The sequence below is a fragment of the Carassius carassius genome, chromosome 4 (assembly GCF_963082965.1).
Source record: "Carassius carassius chromosome 4, fCarCar2.1, whole genome shotgun sequence".
Lineage (NCBI taxonomy): Eukaryota > Metazoa > Chordata > Actinopteri > Cypriniformes > Cyprinidae > Carassius > Carassius carassius.
Window position 1 is genome coordinate 6,160,601 of NC_081758.1, and position 25,487 is coordinate 6,186,087.

The window sequence follows — 25,487 nt, forward strand, 5'->3', positions numbered from 1 at the left end:
TATACGGTCAGTACTGAATATGTAATAATAGAAGGTGCTGCTCACCATTTCATCAGGTTCTTGTGCTGGCTTAAAGTGAAGCTCTCATCTCCCATCAGGACCAGATCCGCAGAAGAGGCCTGCTGCTCGAAAGCCATCACCGCCGTCACCGCCGAGACCGAGCCTGAACAAACCCAAACACACACATTCAGAATGAACATCTGTGCTTCCCAGCTCAACATGAAGAATCATGCACTGGTGCTGTCTTACCCGCGGGCTCTGAGTTGAAGTCTTTGGGTCTGTATGGGATGTAAAACTCCTAATCTTTTCCTGATTTTCTGTTCTTTTTGCCTTCAGTCTGTCTGCTTCATTATATTGCTTTTGTCTTTTCCCTCCAACCACCTCTGAGAACACAGTCTGGAGAGCATATGGACACAAAATAGATATTGCAATATAATTTTTTTTTTTTTACGTTTTTAATCCTGATTTTGACAATATTTCCTTACACCCACACATACTATGCATTTCAGTGTATGACTTTGAATTCAAAACTTATTTCAAAAGGAAACCAATTAGAGCTTTATCAAAAAAGCTGTACCGTCTCTAGAACAGACTTAATGCAAAAAAAAAAGCATGAATGTAATGTTTGTAGAACAGAAATAACGCAACAATCAATAAGTAGTGCAGTGACTCTAGAACTAGACTTGTGCCAGTAGTCGGTATTGCGATATATCATGGTAATGAATATGCACAATATTGTTATCGTGGGCACTTCTAAACACCGTGAATAATTATATATTACAAATTATTCAGAATTTGAAAGGCATTTTTAGAATAGTATTCCCATCAACTGGTCAAAATGCACAACACTGAACTCTATTGGTGTTAGACAACACGTTTCAGGACCTACTCATTGTCGAAATCATACTCTAGATTTAATACTGTCACATGGAATTGATGTTGATGGTGTTGAAATTATTCAGCCAAGTGATGATATCTCAGATCATTATTTAGTTCTGTGCAAAATTCATATAGCCAAAATTGTAAATTATACTTCTTGTTACAAGTATGGAAGAACCATCACTTCTAACACAAAAGACTGCTTTTTAAGTTATCTTCCTGATGTATCCAAATTCCTTAGCATATCCTAAACTTCAGAACAACTTGATGATGTAACAGAAACTATGGACTCTCTCTTTTCTAGCACTTTAAATAAAGTTGCTCCTTTACGCTTAAGGAAGGTTAAGGAAAACAGTTTGACACCATGGTATAATGAGCATACTCGCACCCTAAAGAGAGCAGCCCGAAAAATGGAGCGCAGCTGGAGGAAAACAAAACTAGAGGTATTTCGTATTGCTTGGCAGGAAAGTAACATATCCTACAGAAAAGCATTAAAAAATGCTAGATCCGATTACTTTTCTTCTCTTTTAGAAGAAAACAAACATAACCCCAGGTATTTATTCAATACAGTGGCTAAATTAACGAAAAATAAAGCCTCAACAAGTGTTGACATTTCCCAACACCACAGCAGTAATGACTTTATGAACTACTTTACTTCTAAAATCGATACTATTAGAGATTAAATTGCAACCATTCAGCCGTCAGCTACAGTATCACAGCAGACAGTGCACTATAGACCCCCTGAGGAACAGTTCCACTCATTCTCTACCATAGGAGAGGAAGAATTGTATAAACTTGTTAAATCATCTAATCCAACAACATGTATGTTAGACCCTATACCATCTAAGCTCCTAAAAGAGGTGCTTCCAGAAGTCATAGATCCTCTTCTGACTATTATTAATTCCTCATTGTCATTAGAATATGTCCCCAAAACCTTCAAACTGGCTGTTATTAAGCCTCTCATCAAAAAACCACAACTTGACCCCAAAGAACTAGTTAATTATAGACCAATCTTGAATCTCCCTTTTCTGTCCAAGATACTAGAAAAGGTGGTATCCTCACAATTATATTCCTTCTTAGAGAAAAATGGTATATGTGAGGATTTCCAGTCAGGATTTAGACCGTATCATAGTACTGAGACTGCTCTCCTTAGAGTTACAAATGATCTGCTCTTATCATCTGATCGTGGGTGTAACTCTCTATTAGTTTTATTGGATCTTAGTGCTGCGTTTGACACAATTGACCACAACATTCTTTTGCATAGACTTGAACACTTTGTTGGCATCAGTGGAAGTGCATTAGCATGGTTTAAATCGTACTTATATGACCGCCATCAGTTCGTAGCAGTGAATGAAGATGTATCCTATCGATCACAAGTGCAGTATGGAGTACCTCAAGGCTCAGTACTAGGGGCGCTCTCTTCACGCTTTATATGTTACCCTTGGGAGATATCATCAGGAAACATGGTGTTAGCTTTCACTGTTATGCTGATGATACTCAGCTCTATATTTCTTCGCAGCCCGGTGAAACACACCAATTTGAAAAACTAATGGATTGCATAGTCGATATAAAAAACTGGATGACGAGTAATTTCTTACTGCTAAATTCTCAAAAAACAGAGGTGTTAATTATAGGACCTAAAAACTCCGCTTGTAATAACCTAGAACACTGTCTAAGACTTGATGGTTGCTCTGTCAATTCTTCGTCATCAGTTAGGAACCTAGGTGTGCTATTTGATCGCAATCTTTCCTTAGAAAGCCGCGTTTCTAGCATTTGTAAAACTGCATTTTTCCATCTCAAAAATATATCTAAATTACGGCCTATGCTCTCAATGTCAAATGCAGAAATGTTAATCCATGCATTTATGACCTCAAGGTTAGATTATTGTAATGCTTTATTGGGTGGTTGTTCTGCACGCTTAGTAAACAAACTACAGCCAGTGCAAAATGCAGCAGCAAGAGTTCTTACTAGAACCAGGAAGTATGACCATATTAGCCCGGTCCTGTCAACACTGCACTGGCTCCCTATCAAGCATCGCATAGATTTTAAAATATTGCTTATTACTTATAAAGCCCTGAATGGTTTAGCACCTCAGTATTTGAATGAGCTCCTTTTACATTATAATCCTCTACGTCCGCTATGTTCTCAAAACTCAGGCAATTTGATAATACCTAGAATATCAAAATCAACTGCAGGCGGCAGATCCTTTTCCTATTTGGCGCCCAAACTCTGGAATAACCTACCTAACATTGTTCGGGAGGCAGACACAGTCTTGCAGTTTAAATCTAGATTAAAGACCCATCTCTTTAACCTGGCATACACATAACATACTAATATGCTTTTATTATCCAAATCCGTTAAAGGATTTTTAGGCTGCATTAATTAGGTAAACCAGAACCGGAAACACTTCCCATAACACCCTATGTACTTGCTACATCATTAGAAGAATGGCATCTACGCTAATATTTGTCTGTTTCTCTCTTGTTCCGAGGTCACCGTGGCCACCAGATCCAGTCTGTGTCCAGATCAGAGGGTCACTGCAGTCACCCGGATCCAGTACATATCCAGACCAGATGCTGGATCAGCACCTAGAAAGGACCTCTACATCCCTGAAAGACAGTGGAGACCAGGACAACTAGAGCCCCAGATACAGATCCCCTGTAAAGACCTTGTCTCAGAGGAGCACCAGGACAAGACCACAGGAAACAGATGATTCTTCTGCACAATCTGACTTTGCTGCAGCCTGGAATTGAACTACTGGTTTCGTCTGGTCAGAGGAGAACTGGCCCCCCAACTGAGCCTGGTTTCTCCCAAGGTTTTTTTCTCCATTCTGTCACCGATGGAGTTTCGGTTCCTTGCCGCTGTCGCCTCTGGCTTGCTTAGTTGGGGACACTTCATCTACAGCGATATCGTTGACTTGATTGCAAATAAATGCACAGACACTATTTAACTGAACAGAGATGACATAACTGAATCCAATGATGAACTGCCTTTAACTATCAATTTTGCATTATTGACACTGTTTTCCTAATGAATGTACTTCAGTTGCTTTGACGCAATGTATTTTGTTTAAAGCGCTATATAAATAAAGGTGACTTTGACTTTGAACACTGCTGTATGCTGCTTGAAAGACACGTGTGTGCTCTGATGTAAACAAGCACATAAGAGAAGCAAATGAGGGAACACATGAGAACGCATACCTGTCAACCTTGAAGAAATTTTATGAGTACTACAATCCCCTCCCCCACGCACACACGCGAGAACCTGACAGCCCACCGCCAATGTATGCTCCACCGTTGCACGCACACCTGTGAGAAACCTATGAGATACCTAACACTATAATACATATTATACACATAATATCCATTCACCAATTAAGATTTATAAGTTACTCCATAACATATACAAGTAGACCATAAATGTTATACAATTACTGCAATCTTTTCGAACATTTTGTACAGGAGGCATAGCCCATGGAAACTTCTTCCACCTGAAAATCTTGTCAGAAATAAAAGTAAACTGAGGACATTCTTTCTAAATAAATAAATCAAAACATTAAATAAATGTGCAAAACTAGCAGTTATCAATATCAAAATCAGTTTGCTAAAAACAATTTTTTTTAAATAATTTTATATGCATAGTGATATGCATAGATTATTATTAATGTTGAAAAGAGCAGAGAATATTTTTCTTCAGGTCTTTTCGGGGGGATAAATTAAAAGAACAGCATTGTTTGTTACATTTGTTACAGTTACATTTATTTGTTAAATTTATATTATTTACATCAAGCTTTTGAATGGTAGCCTTTAGTATTGCATATTGTTATTGAAACTTCATAATGTTTCACTTGATTATACATTTAGTCAGGAATTATAGTTTGGAAAAAGTGTAACTAGTAAAATGTTTACACGTTATGTGAAAACTAGTACAGGTATATTAATAAATAATAAGAGACTGAATAAAGTGCTTCATTCTTTTTTTTTGAGGAAATCCAAATCTCAATTACTCAACCAAATCAAATTTTGGGTGAATTATATCTTATTCCTCTCATCACGAAGCAAACAGTAAAATAAAAATAAAAACTTTATTTAACATTAGAATCTCCCTTACGAAAAATAACCATGGTTTTATTATAGCAAAACTGTAGTAACCCATGGTTTTTTGGCGTGTTGACTACCATTTGTATAACCACAGATTTACTACAAATACCATGGTTAAACTATGGTTAATTTAGCAAAACCATGGTTAATTTGTGGTTACCATGGTTTAACTGTAGTAACCATGGTTTTTTGGTTTTATTTGTAGTAAAACCATGGTTAATTTTCGTAAGGGCTGAATAGTGCGTTCAGCGCGGGGGCGTGGTCACAATAGAAGAAAAACGGACATCGCGTTGTTTTCATATGGATTACTTTATCTCAGAATATTTTTCAATAGAAATAATTTTCGGCAGCACTTGTTTAGTTTAAAAGTAGACATGTCAGGCTTTTTATAGATATCTCTCTCGTGTCTCTTCGTTGAGTATTCACGGAGTTACAGTTCATTTTAATGACATGTTTGTAAATGAAGATCAGTGCAGACAAAGGCTGCAGACAGCACACCTTGTTTGTTATCTTTATTTTATAAGTGCACAAAGTTTTGTTGTTATTATGTCTTTATACAAATAAAAGTAGACCCTTTACAGATTCGATTGATGTATTGATCTTATCTGTACGATCAAAACTGAAAGTGTAATTTAAGTTCTTTTCGGGGTTATCAGGAGAAAATGACTCATAACGCGTATACGCGTTAACCGACTCAAGAGGGTTGAACAGAACAATTCAAAACGAAAGAAAACTTCTCTGGTTACTATCGTAACCTTGGTTCCCGGAGAGGTGGGAACGAGACATCACGTCAGCTAAGACGTATATGGGAACTCTTCCCTTCTCCACTTTCACTGAAATCTTATTGGCTAATACTGACAGGTCAGCGGGCAGTATAAAATGCATGGGCGCGGAAATTACGTCAGAATCACGACTGATCGCTAGCACAGCTGATCAAACAGAGACCACGGCGGCTAACGTAATGTCTCATTCCCGCCTCTCAGGGAACCGAGGTTACGATAGTAACCGGAGACGTTCCCTCTCAAGGCGGTAACTCAACATTACGTCAGCTAAGACGTATATGGGAACTGTATAAAATCCCGCCGTGAGAGCAGTGAAGATAAACCCTGAACGGAGTCAATCACCCCCACACATAAGCAGGACAGTTCTAGCCAATGGCCGTGTCGCTAAGAGTGCTTGCATCTGATAGGCGTAACTAGGCCAATGAGACATCTGCTCCGACCCTAACAAAGTTTGCATAACTTCAAGCAATAAATCGAATTCTGCACTAACCAGGGCAGACACAACGCAATAAGTACTCAAGCATGAGAGTTAAACAGAGTCGACGGCGTTTGCGGTGACTACTGCATAAACCATTTAAACCATAACACAGAGTTAGCAGCCATGGTAACTACTGTATAGCTGGTTATAACAGAATGAATAAAACTTAACTCACCGAAAGTACATGTGACGCTACAGAGGGTACATCCAGCTTGTAAAACCTGGCAATTGTGTTCTGGGAAGACCAGCCAGCAGCAAAACATAAATACTGGACAGACATACCTCTAGACCAGGCCCATCAGGAAGCATTTATATTGTCCTCGCAGAATGAGCTCTGATGTTGAGGGGATAATCCTTCCCCTGGCATTCGATAGCGTCCACGATCCAGTGAGAAAGTCTCTGTTTTGAAACAGCACGTCCCTTATTATATCTACCAAGCACACGAACAGCTGGTCCGACTGACGAAAGGCGGCCGAGCGATTCATATACATCCGTAAAACCCTAACAGGGTCCCGGCGCTCTGAGTATCAGCGTCATGCGAGGCTGACGGCTCAACAGATAAGGCGGGTAGGGAAACAAAACGGTGTATTGAGTGACTTCAGAACGAAACCCGGTCTCGGCCGGAGAGTGACGTTACAGTCGCCAGGTCCGAAACCGATGCAATATCGTTCACCAAACGCAAAGCAGACTTCAGGGAAGCTCCTTAACCACAATCGAAGCTAAGGGCTCGAATGGTAGTAAGAGATAGAGCCCTCAAAACTAGAGCTAAATCCCAAGGCGGCACAGAGGGCGGCCATGAAGTACACAATCTCCTTGCTCCCCTGAGAAAACTGATTACCAGAGCGTGCTTACCGATCGTTTGCCCGTCAACTGGGGAACGAAAAGCGCCAATAGCGGTCACATACACCTTCAGCGTGGATGGTTTCAAACTCCTGCTATCCATACTGTGCTGTAGAAAGCGCAAAACATCCGACACGGAACAGGTCCCCGGGTCAACATAAATGTCCTCGCACCATTTTGTGAAAACTCCCCACTTCTGCGCGTAGCAGCGAATGTTTGATGGTGCTCGCGTCTCTGTAAGTGTGTTTAGCACTTGTGAGTGCAGATCGTCCCGCTTATTATGGTCCACGCAGCGGCCACACATGAAGGTTCCATAGCTCGGGGCTGGGGTGCCTTATTGTGCCGTTCGCCTGAGACAGCAGGTCCTGCCTGAGGGGGATTCGCCATGGGGGAGCCATCACTAACTCTCTCAGGTCCGCGAACTAGGGCTGATTCAGCCAGTTCGGGGCCACGAGTATAACTGACGCTCTCTCCTCCCTGATTTTGCACAACACAGGCAGAATCTTCACCGGAGGGAACGTGTAAGCCTGGCTTCCGGCCAACGCGATGTCAGAGCATCTCCCGGCAGGGGGGAGTGAGATATCGAGAAGAACGTCTTACAGTGTGTGTTCTCGCTCGTGGCAAACAAATCCACTTCCTCCCTCCCAAATCATTAGATCTGATCCTGGGTGAAGCCTCCATCTCCTTGAGGAATCCCGTTCCTCGAAAGCATGCTCACTCCACGGTTCAAAGTACCAGGGATGTGCGACGCTCTTATGGAGATTAAGTCTCGGTCCGCCCACAACAGGAGACTCGCTGCCTGTTTGAATAGAGCTCTGGAGCGCACGCCGCCCTGGCGATTTATGTACGAGACCACAGACGTGTTGTCGGTTTGAATCAGTACAAGTTGCCACTCCATGTTCGTCAGAAAGGTGTATTCCAAACGGTGTATGTGCCACCTTCTCTGTGACTCCGACCACAGGCCTGAGGCAGGTACGCCCAGACGCACTGCTCCCCAGCCTGAAGTAGACGCGTTCGTAGAGAAAAGAGCTCCTGGGCTGAACATATCCGGGCTGTTCCACGGTCTCAGAGTGCTGATGCAACTGTGAATGACCGTATGTGCTTGAGGACCGAAGACCACGCTCTCTGCGGAACTCAAGTTACAGCCAAAACAGTAGCGGCCGCAATGTAGCAGACCCAGATGGCGCACTGAAGAAGCCGCCGCCATCAGTCCCAGAAGCCTCTGAAATTCCCTCAGTGTAAACGACCTGCCTGGTCTGAAACAGCGCAGAGTCGATGAAATGCTCTAGAGAGAGATGGGCTCGCATCGCCATCGAGTACAAACATATTCCCAGATATGTTACAGTCTGACTCGTAAAAACACGCTCTTCTGCTTATTCACAAGCAGTCCCAGCGTATCCAAACGGCGAAGCATTGTTTTCACGTGACTGATAGCACATCTCCTGAGTGGGCTAAAATCAACCAATCGTCCAGATAATTCAACATGCGCATTCCGCTCGATCTGAGGGGAAATTTCGCTCTATCGCTCCCTCTCGAGCAGACTGAGAACTTCCTGTCGCAGAACAGGACGGTTCTGGGGCAAAGTCAGTGACGGGACCACGCCATTGAAGCGGGGAGGTCTGCGTTTGAATTAGAGAGAATATCCATCGTGAATATTCCCAGTATCCACGGTGAAACGCCCGGGATAGCCTTCCTAGCGTCCATGAAATGACACCGTGGACGCGTTACCTCTACAGCCATTGATGGCTTATTTTGACCTGGGCCCCGCCCCAGCGAGGCTAGAAGCACTGGCGGGAGGGCGGGTCGCGTAATGGTGTGACACTCTTGCGCCATTGAGAGGCCATTATAATCATGGGTTTGTGGCTCTGCGCTGTTAGAGACAGGGCGAGTGACACAATGTTGGGTGCAAGAATTTGGATATATGCTTCTATAGTAAAATTTTTACTCACACAAACATCATATAAACACATATAGCAATTGTCACCCATAGTGACATGGGGGACATGATGCATGTGTTTTTGTGGTGTTAGCACTCTCGCTCCCTCGCGACGCCATTATAATCATAGGTTGTGGCTCTGCACTGTTCTGAGACAGGGCGAGTGACACAGTGATGAGTGTAAGAGGAAGTAAAGCTCTTTTGTTGATTGTATACATGCTTTTATTGTGGAACTCACACAAACAGCATTTAAACAGACATAGCAATCGTCGCCCGAAGGAACATGGGGGACATAATGCATCTGAACATGGAGGGTGACACCGTGTTTTTGTGGGGTTGGCACTCTCGCTCCCTCGCGAGGCCATTATAATCATGGGTTGTGGCTCAGCGCTGCTATGAGACAGGGCGAGTGACACCGTGTTGAGTGTAAGAGAAAGAAAAAGCTCTTTTGTTGATTGTGTACATGCTTCTATTGTGGAACTCACAAAAACAGCATTTAAACACACATAGCAATCGTCGCCCGAAGGAAATGGGGGACATGATGCATTTGAACATGGCACTTGGGGGCAGGGCCTCCCGCGCACTCACTCTTCCACTTTATTGGTCAGTCAGGGAGACGGCTCGATGACGCGCTGGCTCTCTCGCGGCGCGGGGTCCTCAACCGACCCTGACGTTTCCTCCCAGGTTCTTACCACTGCTGGTTTCGGCCGAAACGAGCGTCCGGTTCAGAGCGGGGTGTCACGGCGGGCTATTTTAGCTGGTCTTAGAGCCTGACGAGGTGCATAAGAGCGGAACCTCGCAGATGAAGACTGGAGTGAGCGACGGGGTATCATGTGGCTCATCGCCTTGGCGCGCTTTCTGCATCTCTGAGAAAAGCTCCATGACGTCACCAAAGAGGCCGGAGGGAGCAACTGGAACGTTTAGGAGCGTCCTGCGTTCCGCGTCTTTCCAGGCATGAAGAGCAGAAGCTGCCTTCCCTCAGAAGTATAGGCTTTGTCCGTCTAAGGGCCGTGAACCGCACGGCTTGGAAGGCAGGCTGTGGTCCGAACCAAATGCAGAGGGAGACGGGCACAGGTGCACAGTCTCCTCGACGGGGGGAGGGTTTCCGCCCGTCCACGTGCGTGAACATGGCCTGCGTAGCAAAGTGGGTGCGCGCCGATTGGGTTGCAGCCCACGACTTCACCACGAGCTTTTGCATTCCTTAATGCCGTCTGGTAGCAGCTCGACTGGAGGAGCCACGAGTCCAGTTACCTTTCACAGGTTCGTCAGGTGCGTTGCAAGCGAGACCCAGCTCCATGACGGCCTTTCCGAAGACCCTGACGAGCTCCTCCTGGAGGTCTGCAGGGCCCTCTTGGTCGGGGCGATCCCTCTTTACTGAGAGGCCCAAACCTTTTCCGACGTCGAAAGCGACATGGAGTCATTTTCCTCGCCAGCTCCGAAGAGGACGAAGTTTGCGGGGCGGAAGCTATCGTCCACCACGCTGACGTCAAACTCGTCTTCGCTGGCGGCAGTTGGCCTCATTCCCGCTGTTTTCCGAACCACTCTGGCTCTGAGGGCGCGCACTGGCAGCTCGGCACAGTGGGCGCATGTGTGGTCCATGTGAGAATCCCTTTTTTTTAGGCAGGTCACACAGAACTGGTGAAGGTCCGAATCTAGCATTAGCAGCCATCGGATGCGGAGAGGAAAAACAGGGTGAGGAGTCCTCCCTTGCAACTTCCACGATGACTTAGATAAGACTTCTAGCGTGAAGAAAGAGATTCTGACGTAATTTTCGCGCCCATGCATTTTATACTGCCTGCTGACCTGTCAGTATTTGCATGCTTCGCGTCAATTGGCCAGCTGTCCCCAGCTGGCGTTAGCCAATAAGATTTCAGTGAAAGTGGAGAAGGGAAGAGTTCCCATATACGTCTTAGCTGATGTAATGTTGAGTTACCGCCTCGAGAGGGAACAGACTGCTCTCTGCTTATGTAACGTTAATCCATTCCGCATTTCTGTGACGTGTTCACTACTGCGAAGATCGCGAGACAGCATCGTCAACTTTATTTTTGCAGTCGACAGGACATTGATACAGAAAAAACTTGTTTATTAATAATTATATTCATAAAATATTAAATATTCATAATCATTACTTTTGCCGGTTCTTTGTGACAGCTTTTAGGTGCGTTGTTGGCAGCGCCCCCCTTACATGTTAGCCTACATGAACTCGTGAAATGAACTGAGCTCGTCACAGCTGGACTGTTTGTTATGATGTCAAGGTCATTTTTAATGTTCATAAATTCAATTAGGCTAAACATAGCCTAACTGTTACCTTTATTTTACGTTAATCAGCAACTGGCCTGTCTAAAACCTTCTAGATTTTAAGCCATTCCACCACTTTCCAAACTGCCAACTAAGCTTGTGGATAGGAGGGGCAGGTGGGCGGCGGGTTAACATGCAGCGCTCTGATTGGCCGAAAGCTTTTCACTCCACTTACACGCTGTGGATCAGCGGCAGAATCAGTGTCATAGATTTCATAGAAACTGAAAACGGCGAAATGCGAGAAGCAACAAAATGTGTACCTAGAGAGCAGTGAATCGTACAAGCGTACTTATGGGTCAAAATGCGTGCAGAGTACGAAAAATGCGTACATGTTGGCAGGTCTGGACGCGCTGAATGAAAGCACATTCACTATCTGACAGCAGATGGCGCTAAAATGCAGAAAATGCAGTCCTTGAAACACCACAAATAAACCAGCTGCCCTACTTTTTTAAAACATATTTAATTATTTTAAATAGCCAGTTAGATTTGTGTATTTGCTATGATGTTCATCACAGTGCCAAATACTTAAGTATTAATAGGCTATTTTAATCTGGAATACAACATGAAATAGAAATTGTTTGAAAGTGTTTAGATTATTTTTATTGTTAATTTAAATTTTACATTAGGGCTTCATTTTTAACATTAGTTAATTCATTAGTTATTATAAACTGCCAATGAAAAGTTCTTCTGAACATTCATTCATCTTAGGTATTCCAATATTTAATAACACGTTGATAAAATCTAAAGTTGCAACTGTATTATTTAATGAGCTAACATGAACTAAAACTTTTATTTTTAAACAAAGATGAATAAATTCTGTAGCTGTTGCTCATTGTGAATGTTAATGGTGAACTAAAGAGATCTTATTGTAAAGTGATACCTATTGGTCTTTATAGTTCTTTTGCACTTTAATCGGTGCAAAACTTTTAACTTTATATATTTTTCTGTATTGCTTTATTGTATTTAAACGTTCAGTTATTTTTGTTATAAGAAAAACAGTTTTTTAACCGGTTATACTGTATTATGAGCACTTTTTTTAAAAACTAAATTTCAATGCCATGATAATACTGTTTGCCGTGATAAAAGCATGAGCAATTAATCGCAACAGGAAAATTTGATACCTGCATATCCCTATCTAGAACATAAGGGAAAAAATCAGTTTGAACGTAATATCTCTGGAACAGACATCACAAAAACACAGTTAATAGGACCACAACATCTCTAGAACAGACATCGAAAAAAAAAATCAATAAGTATGAATGTAGCATTTCTAGAGCAGACATATCAGAAAAGAAAATCTGTAAATATGAGCAATGTCCCTAGAACAGACATAACGCAAAAAAATAAAAATCAGTATGATTGTTACATCTCCAGAACAGACATAACACACAAAAAAAATCAGTTAATAGGACCACGACGTCTCTAGAGCAGACATAACACACACAAAAAAACATTAAATAGAAATGCAAAATCTCTAAAACAGACATAATGCAAAAGTCAGTAAGTATGAACATAATGTTTCTTGAATAGAAATAATGCAAAAGAAACTGGAATACAGCTCAGTTAAGGCAACTTCTGAAAAATAACTTTGTGATGGCAATAATTTTTTGTAAGCCGATTTTATTGACAATATTCACAGACACCATATTTTTGAATTAATGAAATTAAACAACCAAATTCAGACCTTCTTAATAAAACATACCATCTAAAGGGAAAGATATTGAACCCAGAAAATGAACACAATTCGCAAAGTTTAAAGTTAAGCGATTTCCTTTCAGAGAATTTGCTTTAAAAATAACACTTAAATGTAAGACAGAATTCAGTGTAGTTTATTAATAAAACATACAGGCAAGCAAACGAGCCCAGAATATAAAGTTTTATGCTAAACTTTTCTTAATAACAGTTGTCTAGGTGAGAAAACTTAAAATTGGTGCCGTTTTCAGTGGATAGTGTTTATAAAAAAGGAAATATGTGAGAAAATCCCATGTTTCTGAGAGATTGTGCTTTTGGTTTAGAAATCGTGCATATTTACATCTTGCATTTATTAAGATTCTGCTTAATCACAAAGACCCTTAAAGCAAGATATTTAGAAGTACATGAAACTATCCTGATGTTTGCATATCTGGAGCACTACAGGATTGTCATTGCTTGTCGTCCATCTGCTCATCCTCGTAGTGTTGCATTTTCAGAAAACTTGTCGACCAAGCGATCGTCTCGTGAGCGTTTTGCACGCATCACCTCGCTGACGTTCATTTTGATGTTGGTCTTGAGGCAACAAATATATGCAGATCATCCTCACTCTGTGGGTCTAAAGCAGTGTTAATTCATTTAAAAGACTTAAAGGGATAGTTCACCCAAAAATCAAAATTATGTCATTAATAACTCACCCTCATGTCGTTCCAAACCAGTAAGACCTCCATTTATCTTCAGAACACAGTTTAAGATATTTTAGATTTAGTCCGAGAGCTCTCAGTCCCTCCATTGAAGCAGTGTGTACGGTATACTGTCCATGTCCAGAAAGGTAAAAAAAACATCTTCAAAGAAGTCCATGTGACATCAGAGAGTCAGTTAGAATTTTTTGAAGCATCGAAAATACATTTTGGTCCAAAAATAGCAAAAACTACGACTTTATTCATCATTGTCTTCTCTTCCGTGTCTGTTGTGAGACAGTTCAAAACAAAGCAGTTTGTTATATCCGGTTCGCGAACGAATCATTCGATGTAACCGGATCTTTTTGAACCAGTTCACCAAATCGAACTGAATCGTTTTAAACGGTTCGCGTCTCCAATACGCATTACTTCACAAAAGACTTAAGCTGTTAACTTTTTTAATGTGGCTGACACTCCCTCTGAGTTAAAACAAACCAATTTCCCAGAGTAATTCATGTACTCAAACAGAACACTGACTGAACTGCTGTGAAGAGAGAACTGAAGATGAACACAGAGGGTGACATGAGGGTGAGTTATTAATGACATAATCTGATTTTTGGGTGAACTATCCCTTTAAATCAGAGTATAAATCATAAATTCATAAAGTCATGGTATTAAATGTTGCATGCATCGTCCTCAAGATTTTTTTTTTCAATACAAACATCTAAACCTTCTTAAATTAAGATACATTTAGTGAAGATGCAAAATTTAGATGTGAAGTCTTGTTTTCAGAGAAACTGAAAAAAAATAGAAATCTCTGTCAATAGGGTATGAAAACTGGTTTTCCATGAGATGAAACTTCTTAAAGTAATGTTGCTTCTCCAGTAAATGTATCTTGATTTAAGAAACTATACAAAAGTACTAAGAAAGAACATCACATTTTTGCAGTGTAATCAACAGGAGGTACAGTAAAAGTTATTTACATATTCTAGAAAATATTCTGAAAACAGAACTATTTTTTTGTCAAATTAAAGGAGATCTGTTGGAAGATGATTTTTTCAAACTTTGAAGTCTTGCAAATACAAATCATTGTTTGCTACATTAAGAAACCACACTGATGTACTGTGTCCTTACATTTTCTTTACTTGTTCTTAAAAAGGTCTTAAAGTCTTAAATTTATCTTCATAACCTTCTTAACCTGCAGAAACATGGTTTGCATCCTAAAATTCAGCTTTGCATCACTGTAAAAAAAAGTCAGTAAAATATACAGCAAAACACCGTCAAATTCCAAAGGTAATGGAGCGTAAAACCAAAAACTTCCTTTTACTGTACTAAATAGATTGAATAACCGTTAATTGTGAGACTGGATAAAACTTTGTTTTTTACTGTAATAAAATGCTGAAATTATAAATTTTTTCTGTGAAAACAAATAAATATGCATACATTTTACAATTAAATATAGTAATGTTGAAAATGTCTGAAAACCTTAGATTTTACGGTATTATTTGAGTAAAACTACATCTTTTGGGGTTGTGCACATTGGAATTCACAGTACAAATCTGTAGATTTTTAAGCAAACAAAAACATTCATTTTTACAGAAGCAAGATGTTAAAAAATAGGGTCCACCGTAATAATACAACCAGTAAATACCATTAAAAAAAAGCAAATATCAGCAGTAAAAGACAATAAAATTGATAGTATTTTTTATTTTAAAATTCAGATACTCATATACAGATTAAAAGTTAGGCCTGCAGTATATCATTAACCTTCTGATAAAAAAAATCAACAGCAAAAGAAGATGTTTAAAATAAAGTTCATGGTTGTGAATAAAATTGATTTCAATAATCTTTTTTAATTATTATTTTAAAACAACTTTATATGTTTCACGCCATATTATCAGACCACCTTAAGTGGGTCCGCCTTAAATTTTGAGTTTGTGTGATCACTGTTGATTGGTTGCTGGTAAACTGTGTACAGACGTTTTACCTTCGAATTGCAGAGAAAAAATGTTTTCTGGTAGCAACATTGTGCAGTATGAGCGAACCATTTCACCGAAAAAAGGGGAAGCAAGGCAAGACGTGGCTGCAGCGGTTACGTGTTAATGCGTAAATTGCGTCTTAACACGTAAATACGTGTTAACATGACAGTTTCACACGTTTTGGCCCTTTTGGCCTTCCATAGTCTGCAGACGTGACTTCTGATCAAACCTCCTCCTAAAGAAACAAAGAGCGATTACGGGATGACGTCACCTGAAAATGACGCTGCTGATCTGTGTGCCGCGCGCTTTTTTTTTCTTGCAGGAGACTTGTTGGCTTCGCTAACGGACGCAGTTTTGAACTCGTATTATAAAAGAGGTGTCAGGGAGGAGACCCAAACTTGTGACCTCTGAGAAGGACTGTACTTAGGGTTGATACAAAATCTTTAATCTCCCCAGGTTGTCCGGTCAGAACAATAATGAGGACGAATTTTACACTCTCGTGCCACTCTTTAATGAAACAGTTTGACATAGACGATGTGAGTTTTGTCCATGGTTTTGTTCATGGTTTTGTTCATGTTTTCTAAATAAAACAGAAAATCAAAGTGGACTCATGAATAATAAGTATTCATCACCATTGTAACATTAAATGCAGTTGAGGTATGAAAAGAAGATTTCTAAATCGCTACAATGGATAGAATATAACAATGAACAATCTCAACAGTGCCAAACATTATACAACTAGTACATATACAAATGGCACATACAATACTATCTTGAATTGCACAGATATAATGATTAAACTGCCTAAACATTATCAAAGAAATGGGAAAGTGTGAAACTATAATGTAGCCTAAATTTGGTTTGGTTATTTAGCTCCAGGAAAACACACATCAATAGGCAATGTAAAGTGTACGGAATCGTACACATACACCATTAATCTAAGCAAGGAAAAGATAACAATATTTACATAGACTCACATTCTCATGGACGCATGAAACAGAACTGAAGAATAAAGATATTTTCTCTAGATATATCGGATCAGGAATGGAGCGAGTGTCTCCGATGAAATTTACATGCATACTGACAACAGTTCGGCGTTGCGCTAGTAGAGACTGTCTGATTGGTGGAGAAAAATAAGGGGGATTGCTGATTGGCCTAACTGTTGCTGGGCACGTGGAAAGTGGAAAGTGAAACTACAGTAAACCAGATAATAACTATAATAACACAAACATAAGATAAAGTCAGAGCCTTATTAACAGCCGCCCCCAACTTTGGGCAGCAAAGTTGAACACGAGTCAGTCAGGAATGTCTCGAGGAAGTGCAGGCAGCTTGATGAGCTTGGCGACAGGTCTGGTGTAGGATTTGTCTTTGATCTGAATCTGAGCAATACGAATCCTGCCATCCGCTCCAGGGAAAACTTCTGTGACTTTGCCAACAAGCCACAAGGCACGCGGAAGCTGCTGGTCAACAACAAGAACAATGTCATCAATACGGATGTCTTCTTGGTCTTGTTGCCATTTGGAGCGGCTCTGGAGGGATGGTAAGTAGTTCCTGATAAAATGGATCCAAAAATGATCCGCTAAGACCTGGCAGTGTCGCCATCTGCGTCGACTGAGGAGCTCTGTACCTGAGTAAACAACCTGCGGAGTAGATGGGTCCAGCCGCCCCATCAGCAGCACATTTGGAGTGATTGGATCTGGGTCTGCCACATCAGAAGAGGTGTAACCAAGCGGTTTGGAGTTGATAATACTCTCAACTTCAGTAAGGATGGTTCTGAGGACCTCTTCGGTGACCGTTTGTGATCCCAGTATAGCATGCAGCGCTGACTTGATGGTGCGGATTTCTCGCTCCCAGGAACCCCCAAAATGAGGGGCACTAGGTGGGTTGAAGCGGAAATGGATTTGCTGGCTAGCGAGTTGTGACTGCAGAGCGGGGGCAAGTGAGTTGAAGGCCTCTTGAAGTTCTGAGCTGCCACCTTTAAAGTTTGTACCTTGATCGGACAGCAATTCATGAGGCTTTCCCCGTCTAGAGATGAAACGACGTAGACTCATGAGGAACGAGTCAGTGTCCATGTTGGCCAGCAGATCTAGGTAGACTGCATGTGTGGTGAGACATTTGAATATTATGGCCCATCGCTTCTCATTGCGCCTCCCTATTTTAATGAGGAAAGGACCAAAACAGTCCATGCCAGTTGAGTAGAAAGCTGGATGGTGTAACCTTAGACTGGAAGGCGGGAGGTCGGCCATTTTGGGAATAATGGGTTGGCTACGCCACTTGCGGCACTCTGGACAGTGGTGTTGCTGCTTGCGCACAGCCTCTCTGCCTCGCAAAATCCAGAACCTTCTGCGTAGCTCAGCGAAGACTCTTTCTGGGCCTGGATGTGCAAGCTTGCTGTCGTAATCAGCAATGATCAACTTTGTGATAGGATGATGAGGGTCTAAGACAAAGGGATGCAAAGTGCCTGAGCTGAGATATTCACAGTGTCTTAGTCGGCCCCCGACACGGATTAACTGAGTCTCTGGGTCGTATTCTGGGGCCAAAGTGATAAGCCTACTGCTGGATGGAATGGGCTTTTGGGATGAGATGAGAGCAAACTCCTCTGGAAAACAGTCACTTTGCACTTGTCTGAAGAGAGAGAGTTCAGCTTGTCTGAACGACTCAGCTGTGGGTTTAGAGTCGGTGGCCGCCCCGTGACATGCTCGAGCTGTGGCTTCCAGCAGCTCTGGGAAGCTACTAAACTGGCTAGTGTGGGGTAAAGGTGGATGAGGGGAAGTAGAGATGACACCACAAAACTTGGCTTTGCGCAGCTCTGCTGAATCATCAAGGCATGTAATGTCTGGACAGGAAGACCAGGTTGACTCACTTTCATGAAGGAAGGCAGGTCCAGATCTCCAGCGGCTGTGACTCTGGATCTGTGAGAGGGTCAGTCCGCGAGTTATATCGTCAGCGGGATTCTCACTGGAGTGGACATAGCGCCATGAGCTGCTCTCAGTTAATTCCTGGATATCCGCAACTCTGGCACCGACGAACACCTTGTAACGGCAGGAAGGAGACAGCAACCAAGCCAACACGGTGGTGGAGTCGGTCCAGTAGGTGACGGAGGAGATGGAGACTGTGAGTTCTCGTTTCAGGACTGCACCAAGCTGGGCCCCGAGGTGGGCAGCGCAGAGTTCCAGCCTGGGGATGGACTGCTGGCGGACTGGAGCAACACGGGAACGGGCCGCTAGGAACGCTACCTGGACATCATCAGCGGCGCTGACAGTACGCAGGTAGGCGACCGATCCATAGGCCCTCTCTGATGCATCTGAGAAAATGTGGATGCTCTGGGAGGCCGCTGGGAGGTCGGTATCTGAGTGGACATAACAACGATTAACAGTAACGTTAGAAAGTAATGGAAGTTCACTCACCCACGCCTGCCACAGCTGGAGCAGATCCTCGGGAAGATGAGGATCGTCCCAGTCCCGTTTCTTTCCCCAGAGGCTCTGCACCAGGATTTTGGCCCGAGTGGTGTAGGGAATGAGCAGTCCTAGAGGGTCATATTGTTGAGCTAGGACTCGGTAAATGTTGCGCATTGTGGGCTCAGATTGCTTTGTGTGGTGAAGGCGATAGGTGAGAGTATCTGTTTTGCAGTGCCAGTGCAGCCCTAGGGTCCGTTCTGGGGGATCTGCACCCTCCATTGATAGCCACAGATCTCTGCTCTCGGATTTGAGTTCAGGTGGCAGATGACTGATGATGTCTGGAACGTTGGTGGCCCATTGACGCAGCTCAAAACCACCTGATTGGAGCAGAGTCTGAAGTTTGTGAATGAGCTGCTTTGCTTCTGAGATGGTTGGGAAGCTTTGAAGAAGATTGTCTACATAAAAACAGTTCTCCACTGAAAACCGAGTATCTTCATCATGGCTGCTGTGGTCAATGACGTGCTTTTGGAGGGCAAAGGTCGCGCAGCAGGGACTGCAGGTGGTGCCGAAAGGGAGCACCTGCCACTGGTAGATGTCAGGCTTGTTGCTGCGGTTCATGTCCCTCCAAAGGAAGCGGAGGAAGGGCTGATCATCAGACAGGAGGCGGACCTGATGAAACATGCCCTTAATGTCGCTGCTCACCGCAGTGGGATATTGCCTGAAACGGAGCAGGACACCAAGAATACTGGAACCTAGGGTTGGCCCTGGAAGTAGATGTTCATTCAGGCTGGTGTTTTGAAAGGTGAATGAGCAGTTGAAGACAATGCGGTCTTTTCCATTGTGATGGACCATGTGATGGGGGATATACCACGATTGCCTGCTCTGGTCTTCAGGTGATGTGAGCCTCTTGATGTAACACGAATCCACCAGTTTCTTGATTTCTTGGCTGTATGATGCAGCCTTGACTGGGTCTTTGGCGAGACGACTCTCTGTGCCTCGTAGTTGACTCAGGACAGCTTCTTTTGGGGCACTGAGAGGAGGAAGACCTTCCTTCCAGAGCAGTGGGGTGGCATATCTCTGCACGTTGTCAATGTTAACTCTGACTGTCTTCTCCTCCAACAGTTTGATGGCCGCCTTATCCTGTTTTGACCTGGTGATGAGCCTTTCGCTACGATAGGGAAGAATGTCCATCTCCCATAATCTGGACACGTGATTGAGAAGGTCATTAGAGGAAGTGGGAGTGTTAATAAGGAGACACTGGGGGGTGGACGTCTGGTGCAGCAGGACTTTGGCAGGACCTTGCAGAGTCCAGCCGAGACGAGTTTTCAATGCTGCGGGGCCCCCTGGTGGGCCTAGGTGCACAGGCTCAACTGGAGAGAGAAGATGGGGGTAGTCTGAACCAATGAGGAGAAGTGGATGCCCTTGGCTGATTGAATGTAGCGGGAGGCCTCTGAGATGACGATACGTTTTCCGTAGGGCCTCAACAGGATGAGAATGCTTGGAAAGACCAAGCTCTACCGCAGTGAAGGCTTTGTGGATGCGAAATTGTTTCTGAGGATGGGCAGATGAGGATATGGAAAATGACACTGACTTTCCTGAAACAGTCTTCACATCTTGACGGATAGTTCTGAGCGCTAAGTCCTCACTCTGTCCCTTGAGATGTAGCTCTTGAGCGGCACTGTGAAGCAAGATGGTGCGTTCAGAGCCATCATCGAGGATGGCATAAGTCTCTAGTCTGCGTTTGCCATTGTGGAGAAGAACTTTGACCATCTTCAGCAATACACAGCTACTCCTGAGGTCTGGATCGAGGTAGTAGGTAGCTGGTTGTCCAGTCGCTGCAGTTGGATGGGCTGATTTGGCTGCGGGAGTGTTGACCTCATGCAGTATATCAAGATGTGTCTGATTACACTGCTGACACTTAGCCTTGAGATAGCATTGAGAAGCAAGGTGACTTCTGCCACATCTCCAGCAGCGCTTGCCAGTTTTGATCCATGACGCTCTCTGATCAGTGGAAAACTTCTTAAACTCTGAACACTGATTGAAGTAATGTTGAATGTCGTCGCAAAAGGGGCAATACTTCTTAGGTTTCTCAAGTTTAGTGCTGACGTGAGGTCGAACTTGTGACAGAGACTCAGGTGAATTAGGAGAAGGATCAGAGCCAAGCAAAACTGTGGTAGGGCGTGCACTGGACTTCTGCAACTTGGGCTTGAAGCCCTTCTGATATTCGTCTCGTGGAGACCGTGAATGGTAAGGTTGATAGTCCTCATCCTGAACACGGCCCTCGTACTCAAGCCAATTAGAGAAGTGCACCAAGGTAGGTATCGGAGTGCGGATGGGGTCTATGTAACGCTTGAATTGTGCTCTGAGTTCATGCGGCAACTTGGACAGAAGTCGGGAGGTGTGTGACCCGCAATCCAGCTCAGTCTTGCCCTCCTTGCCCAGTTGATCTAACATACCGACCAGAGCTCTGACTTTGAGGCCGAAGATGCGAAAACTTCGACTATCCCCACTTCTGATTGGAGGCTCGGCCAGGACTTCATTGATGCGCTGCAGGGCTAGTTTGTGAGGTTGCCCATACATTTCAGTCAGTGAGGCCATTGTCTTCGAGTAGGGGGTTGGACTATTACAGTAGGAGTCTGCAATGAGGAGCGCATCTTCGAACTTGAGGTGATCAACTAGTATTTGGTATTTGAACCGCTCAGTTGCATCTCTAGGCAAGAGGTTGTCAAGCGCTATCTTGAGGCGGGCAAATTGTCGTGGATCATCATGTGTGAAACATGGAATGTCCGGCTTTGGACCTCTGTATGTCGCCTCCACAGAGTATGTATTGTGAGGGAGAGTATACGGCTCTACATACGCTGGAGTGGAGTGAATCCCTCCCTCATATGAAGGCAAATATGACATCGGAGGCGGCGGAGGAGGTAGTGGCACGTCATCTGGAGGTGGAGGAGGTAGAGGCTCGATCCAGGGAGGAATTGGTACAGCGTCAGGCCAGGGCGGAAGATCATCCACTACTGCTTGAAGATTGCGATTAGGAGTGGATGTTCTCTCAGGAAGTTGATAAGGCATATATGTGGTGGCGCTATCCCCAAACTGAGCAGAATGCCCTGGATCGAGGGGTTGAGGCTGAGGCGCTGATCTCAGGGAGAGAGAATTGAAGAGGATTTGCATATCTCGCCTGAGCTGGTTGTTCTCCTCTTTCATCTCCTGCAAAGCTGACATGACTGCTTCAGAGCTGAGGTTCTGAGATGCAGGTCCAACTGGATCTGGAGTGATGACTGGAGCATGAGGTTGAAAAGCTGCTCCCTCGTTGGAGTGGCCATGGAGTGTGAGAGAAGAAGGATGACGTGGCGGAATATTCACCAGAAAGTCATCGAGGTAGCGAGGCCGACGGATATCACGGCGAGGACGAGTGTGCTCCATTGTAGAGCTGAGGAAACTGAAGATCCGGCTCGAAGGACCATATAAAAGAGGTGTCAGGGAGGAGACCCAAACTTGTGACCTCTGAGAAGGACTGTACTTAGGGTTGATACAAAATCTTCAATCTCCCCAGGTTGTCCGGTCAGAACAATAATGAGGACGAATTTTACACTCTCATGCCACTCTTTAATGAAACAGTTTGACATAGACGATGTGAGTTTTGTCCATGGTTTTGTTCATGGTTTTGTTCATGTTTTCTAAATAAAACAGAAAATCAAAGTGGACTCATGAATAATAAGTATTCATCATCCTTGTAACATTAAATGCAGTTGAGGTATGAAAAGAAGATTTCTAAATCGCTACAATGGATAGAATATAACAATGAACAATCTCAACAGTGCCAAACATTATACAACTAGTACATATACAAATGGCACATACAATACTATCTTGAATTGCACAGATATAATGATTAAACTGCCTAAACATTATCAAAGAAATGGGAAAGTGTGAAACTATAATGTAGCCTAAATTTGGTTTGGTTATTTAGCTCCAGGAAAACACACATCAATAGGCAATGTAAAGTGTACGGAATCGTACACATACACCATTAATCTAAGCAAGGAAAAGATAACAATATTTACATAGACTCACATTCTCATGGACGCATGAAACAGAACTGAAGAATAAAGATATTTTCTCTAGATATATCGGATCAGGAATGGAGCGAGTGTCTCCGATGAAATTTACATGCATACTGACAACAGTTCGGCGTTGCGCTAGTAGAGACTGTCTGATTGGTGGAGAAAAATAAGGGGGATTGCTGATTGGCCTAACTGTTGCTGGGCACGTGGAAAGTGGAAAGTGAAACTACAGTAAACCAGATAATAACTATAATAACACAAACATAAGATAAAGTCAGAGCCTTATTAACACGTATTATCGCCATTTATAGCTGCTTGGACCAGCATCTTCGGAATTTGTAGACATCCTGGCAACTTACAATTAATTCGAGGTGAGGTGAGTACATGCAACTTCAAGTTATCTCTGTTATAAAAACCCACCAGCCCAGCTTTTATAGATAATTTTAGGAGTTCGTTTTTTATGAGTTAGGTTGTGAATTTAGTTAGCATTAGTTTTTGCCAGTCACTGAGACACTGGAAACCCAGCAGGAGAATAAAGAACGTATGAAGATTCTCAGTGAACAGACAAGCTTCAGTCATGAAGAAGTAAAAATTCTAATGAATTGCACCTACTACTCTCAGCGCAAAGCAATAAATAGCGGAGCAGACATGCAAACCATCATAGAAGAGTGGCCTTTTTTGTTTCAGGCGATTGGAATGATAGTCCACTTTGAAGAACTTACTGGGGTACCGCTGAAAGAGAATTTAGTTAGCATTACTGTGGCGAGGGAAGCATAGCTCTTGATTAGCTTCTATGTTTGGCGTGCTTAATTTGCTAGGGAGGAATTACCAAAGTACATGGAGATATGTTAACCTGTAATCAGGCCCGGCCCTAACCAATTTGGTGCCCTAGGCAAGATTTTAAGTGGCGCCCCCTTGCATCGCAGTACAGTACTTGCACTGTTAGTGTACATATACTCACAAGAAACTTAATAGCTTTGTTTTAGACATTCTTTTATTTAACTAAAACAATTGCACATTCAAAATACTAATTATAATAATAATAATACTTAAAGAAACAAATAAAAAAGATGAACTCAACATATGAAATACAATATAGATAGCTTAGATAAAGTATTACATTTTAAGACTCCCGAAATGAAAAGTGTAAATAAGTGACATTAACTTATATACAATAGAAATACGGCACTGTGCAAAATAAGACATTAGTATCTTATCTTATCTATCTTATCTTATCTATCTTATATATCTTATCTATTTGTATCTTTACGTAGGCACAGAAATACTACAAGGATTTGAATAAAAAAAAATGAAAAGATGATCTTAAAAAGAGCTCTATTGGTGTTTTTGGTCCTGCCTTAAATTACTTCAGAAACTACACCACCACCTCCTTAATCTAACATGACTTGCTACAGCTTGACTTTCCTGGATTTTCTTGAGGCAAAGTCATCTACAACATCATCATATGACAACTGATTAGAGACCACAGGGTTGGTGCTTATGATGGCAAGTGCACTGAGACGTTCTTGCATCATAGTAGATCTCAGGTAAGTTTTAATCAGTTTGAGCTTTGAGAAGCTTCTTTCAGCAGCAGCCACTGTAACAGGAAAAGTGGCAGAGATTCTCAAAGCAACCCACATGTTGGGGTACATTTCTGCCAGCTTCTTCACATGCAGGAAGGTCAAAAGTTCCATGTTTGTCATATTCTTTGATGGCAATGGTGGGAAATTCTGCATTTCCCTTGCAAGTTCAATGCCATCAATGTCTTGCTGGCTGTCATGGGTCAAAGCAGTACTTAGGGTTTGACACTTCTGTAGCAGGTCCTCTTCTGCTAAGTTGGGGAAATCAAGGAGCACGCCAAACGTGTTATTCACCTCTCCAAGATTCTGAAATCTCTCATCAAGTGAAGAGATGGCAGTATCCACGACCACATAAAAAAATGTAGTTTCTATTTTTCGCAGTGCATCTTGTATAAGCTCATCTGGAGACTCATAGCCAGTGTGTGTTTGTGGTTCTCAAGCGCTTTTGTTTGAGTTCAGCCTCCACGTTCATCTCTTCACACATCTCCTTCGCAATTGTCTGTGCATCAGAAAATCCAGTGTTTCTGTAACTGGTGAGGGAATCTCTTGTTTTCTTCAGCAAGTTGACAGCTACATCAAGCTGCATGGAGGGTGACTGCATCAGTTTACTGACATGCTGGATCTTGCAGAGAATGTCATACCATATGGCTGTACAAATGCAAAAGCGATAGGATCCAATCTCCTCAGCCAAAGACTGGGCTTCAACTCTCACCACAGGGTCTGCAGTTTTTTCCCTCACCTCCAGAAGAGCCTCTCGGATTTGCCCAGCCTGATACCTTACTGC

At 42.8% G+C, this 25,487-nt stretch overlaps 1 protein-coding gene across 1 annotated transcript in view; it reads right to left on the reverse strand.

Annotated features, from left to right (window-relative positions):
* Positions 1-258: 258 nt before the first annotated feature.
* ddx54 (DEAD (Asp-Glu-Ala-Asp) box polypeptide 54) overlaps positions 259-25,487 on the reverse strand; it is a 62,924-nt gene continuing 37,695 nt past the window's right edge. The window contains exon 5 of the mRNA XM_059544172.1: positions 259-396. Coding sequence (XP_059400155.1) covers positions 333-396 — 64 coding nt within the window. The 3' untranslated portion in view covers positions 259-332. The remainder of the gene's footprint in view (positions 397-25,487) is intronic.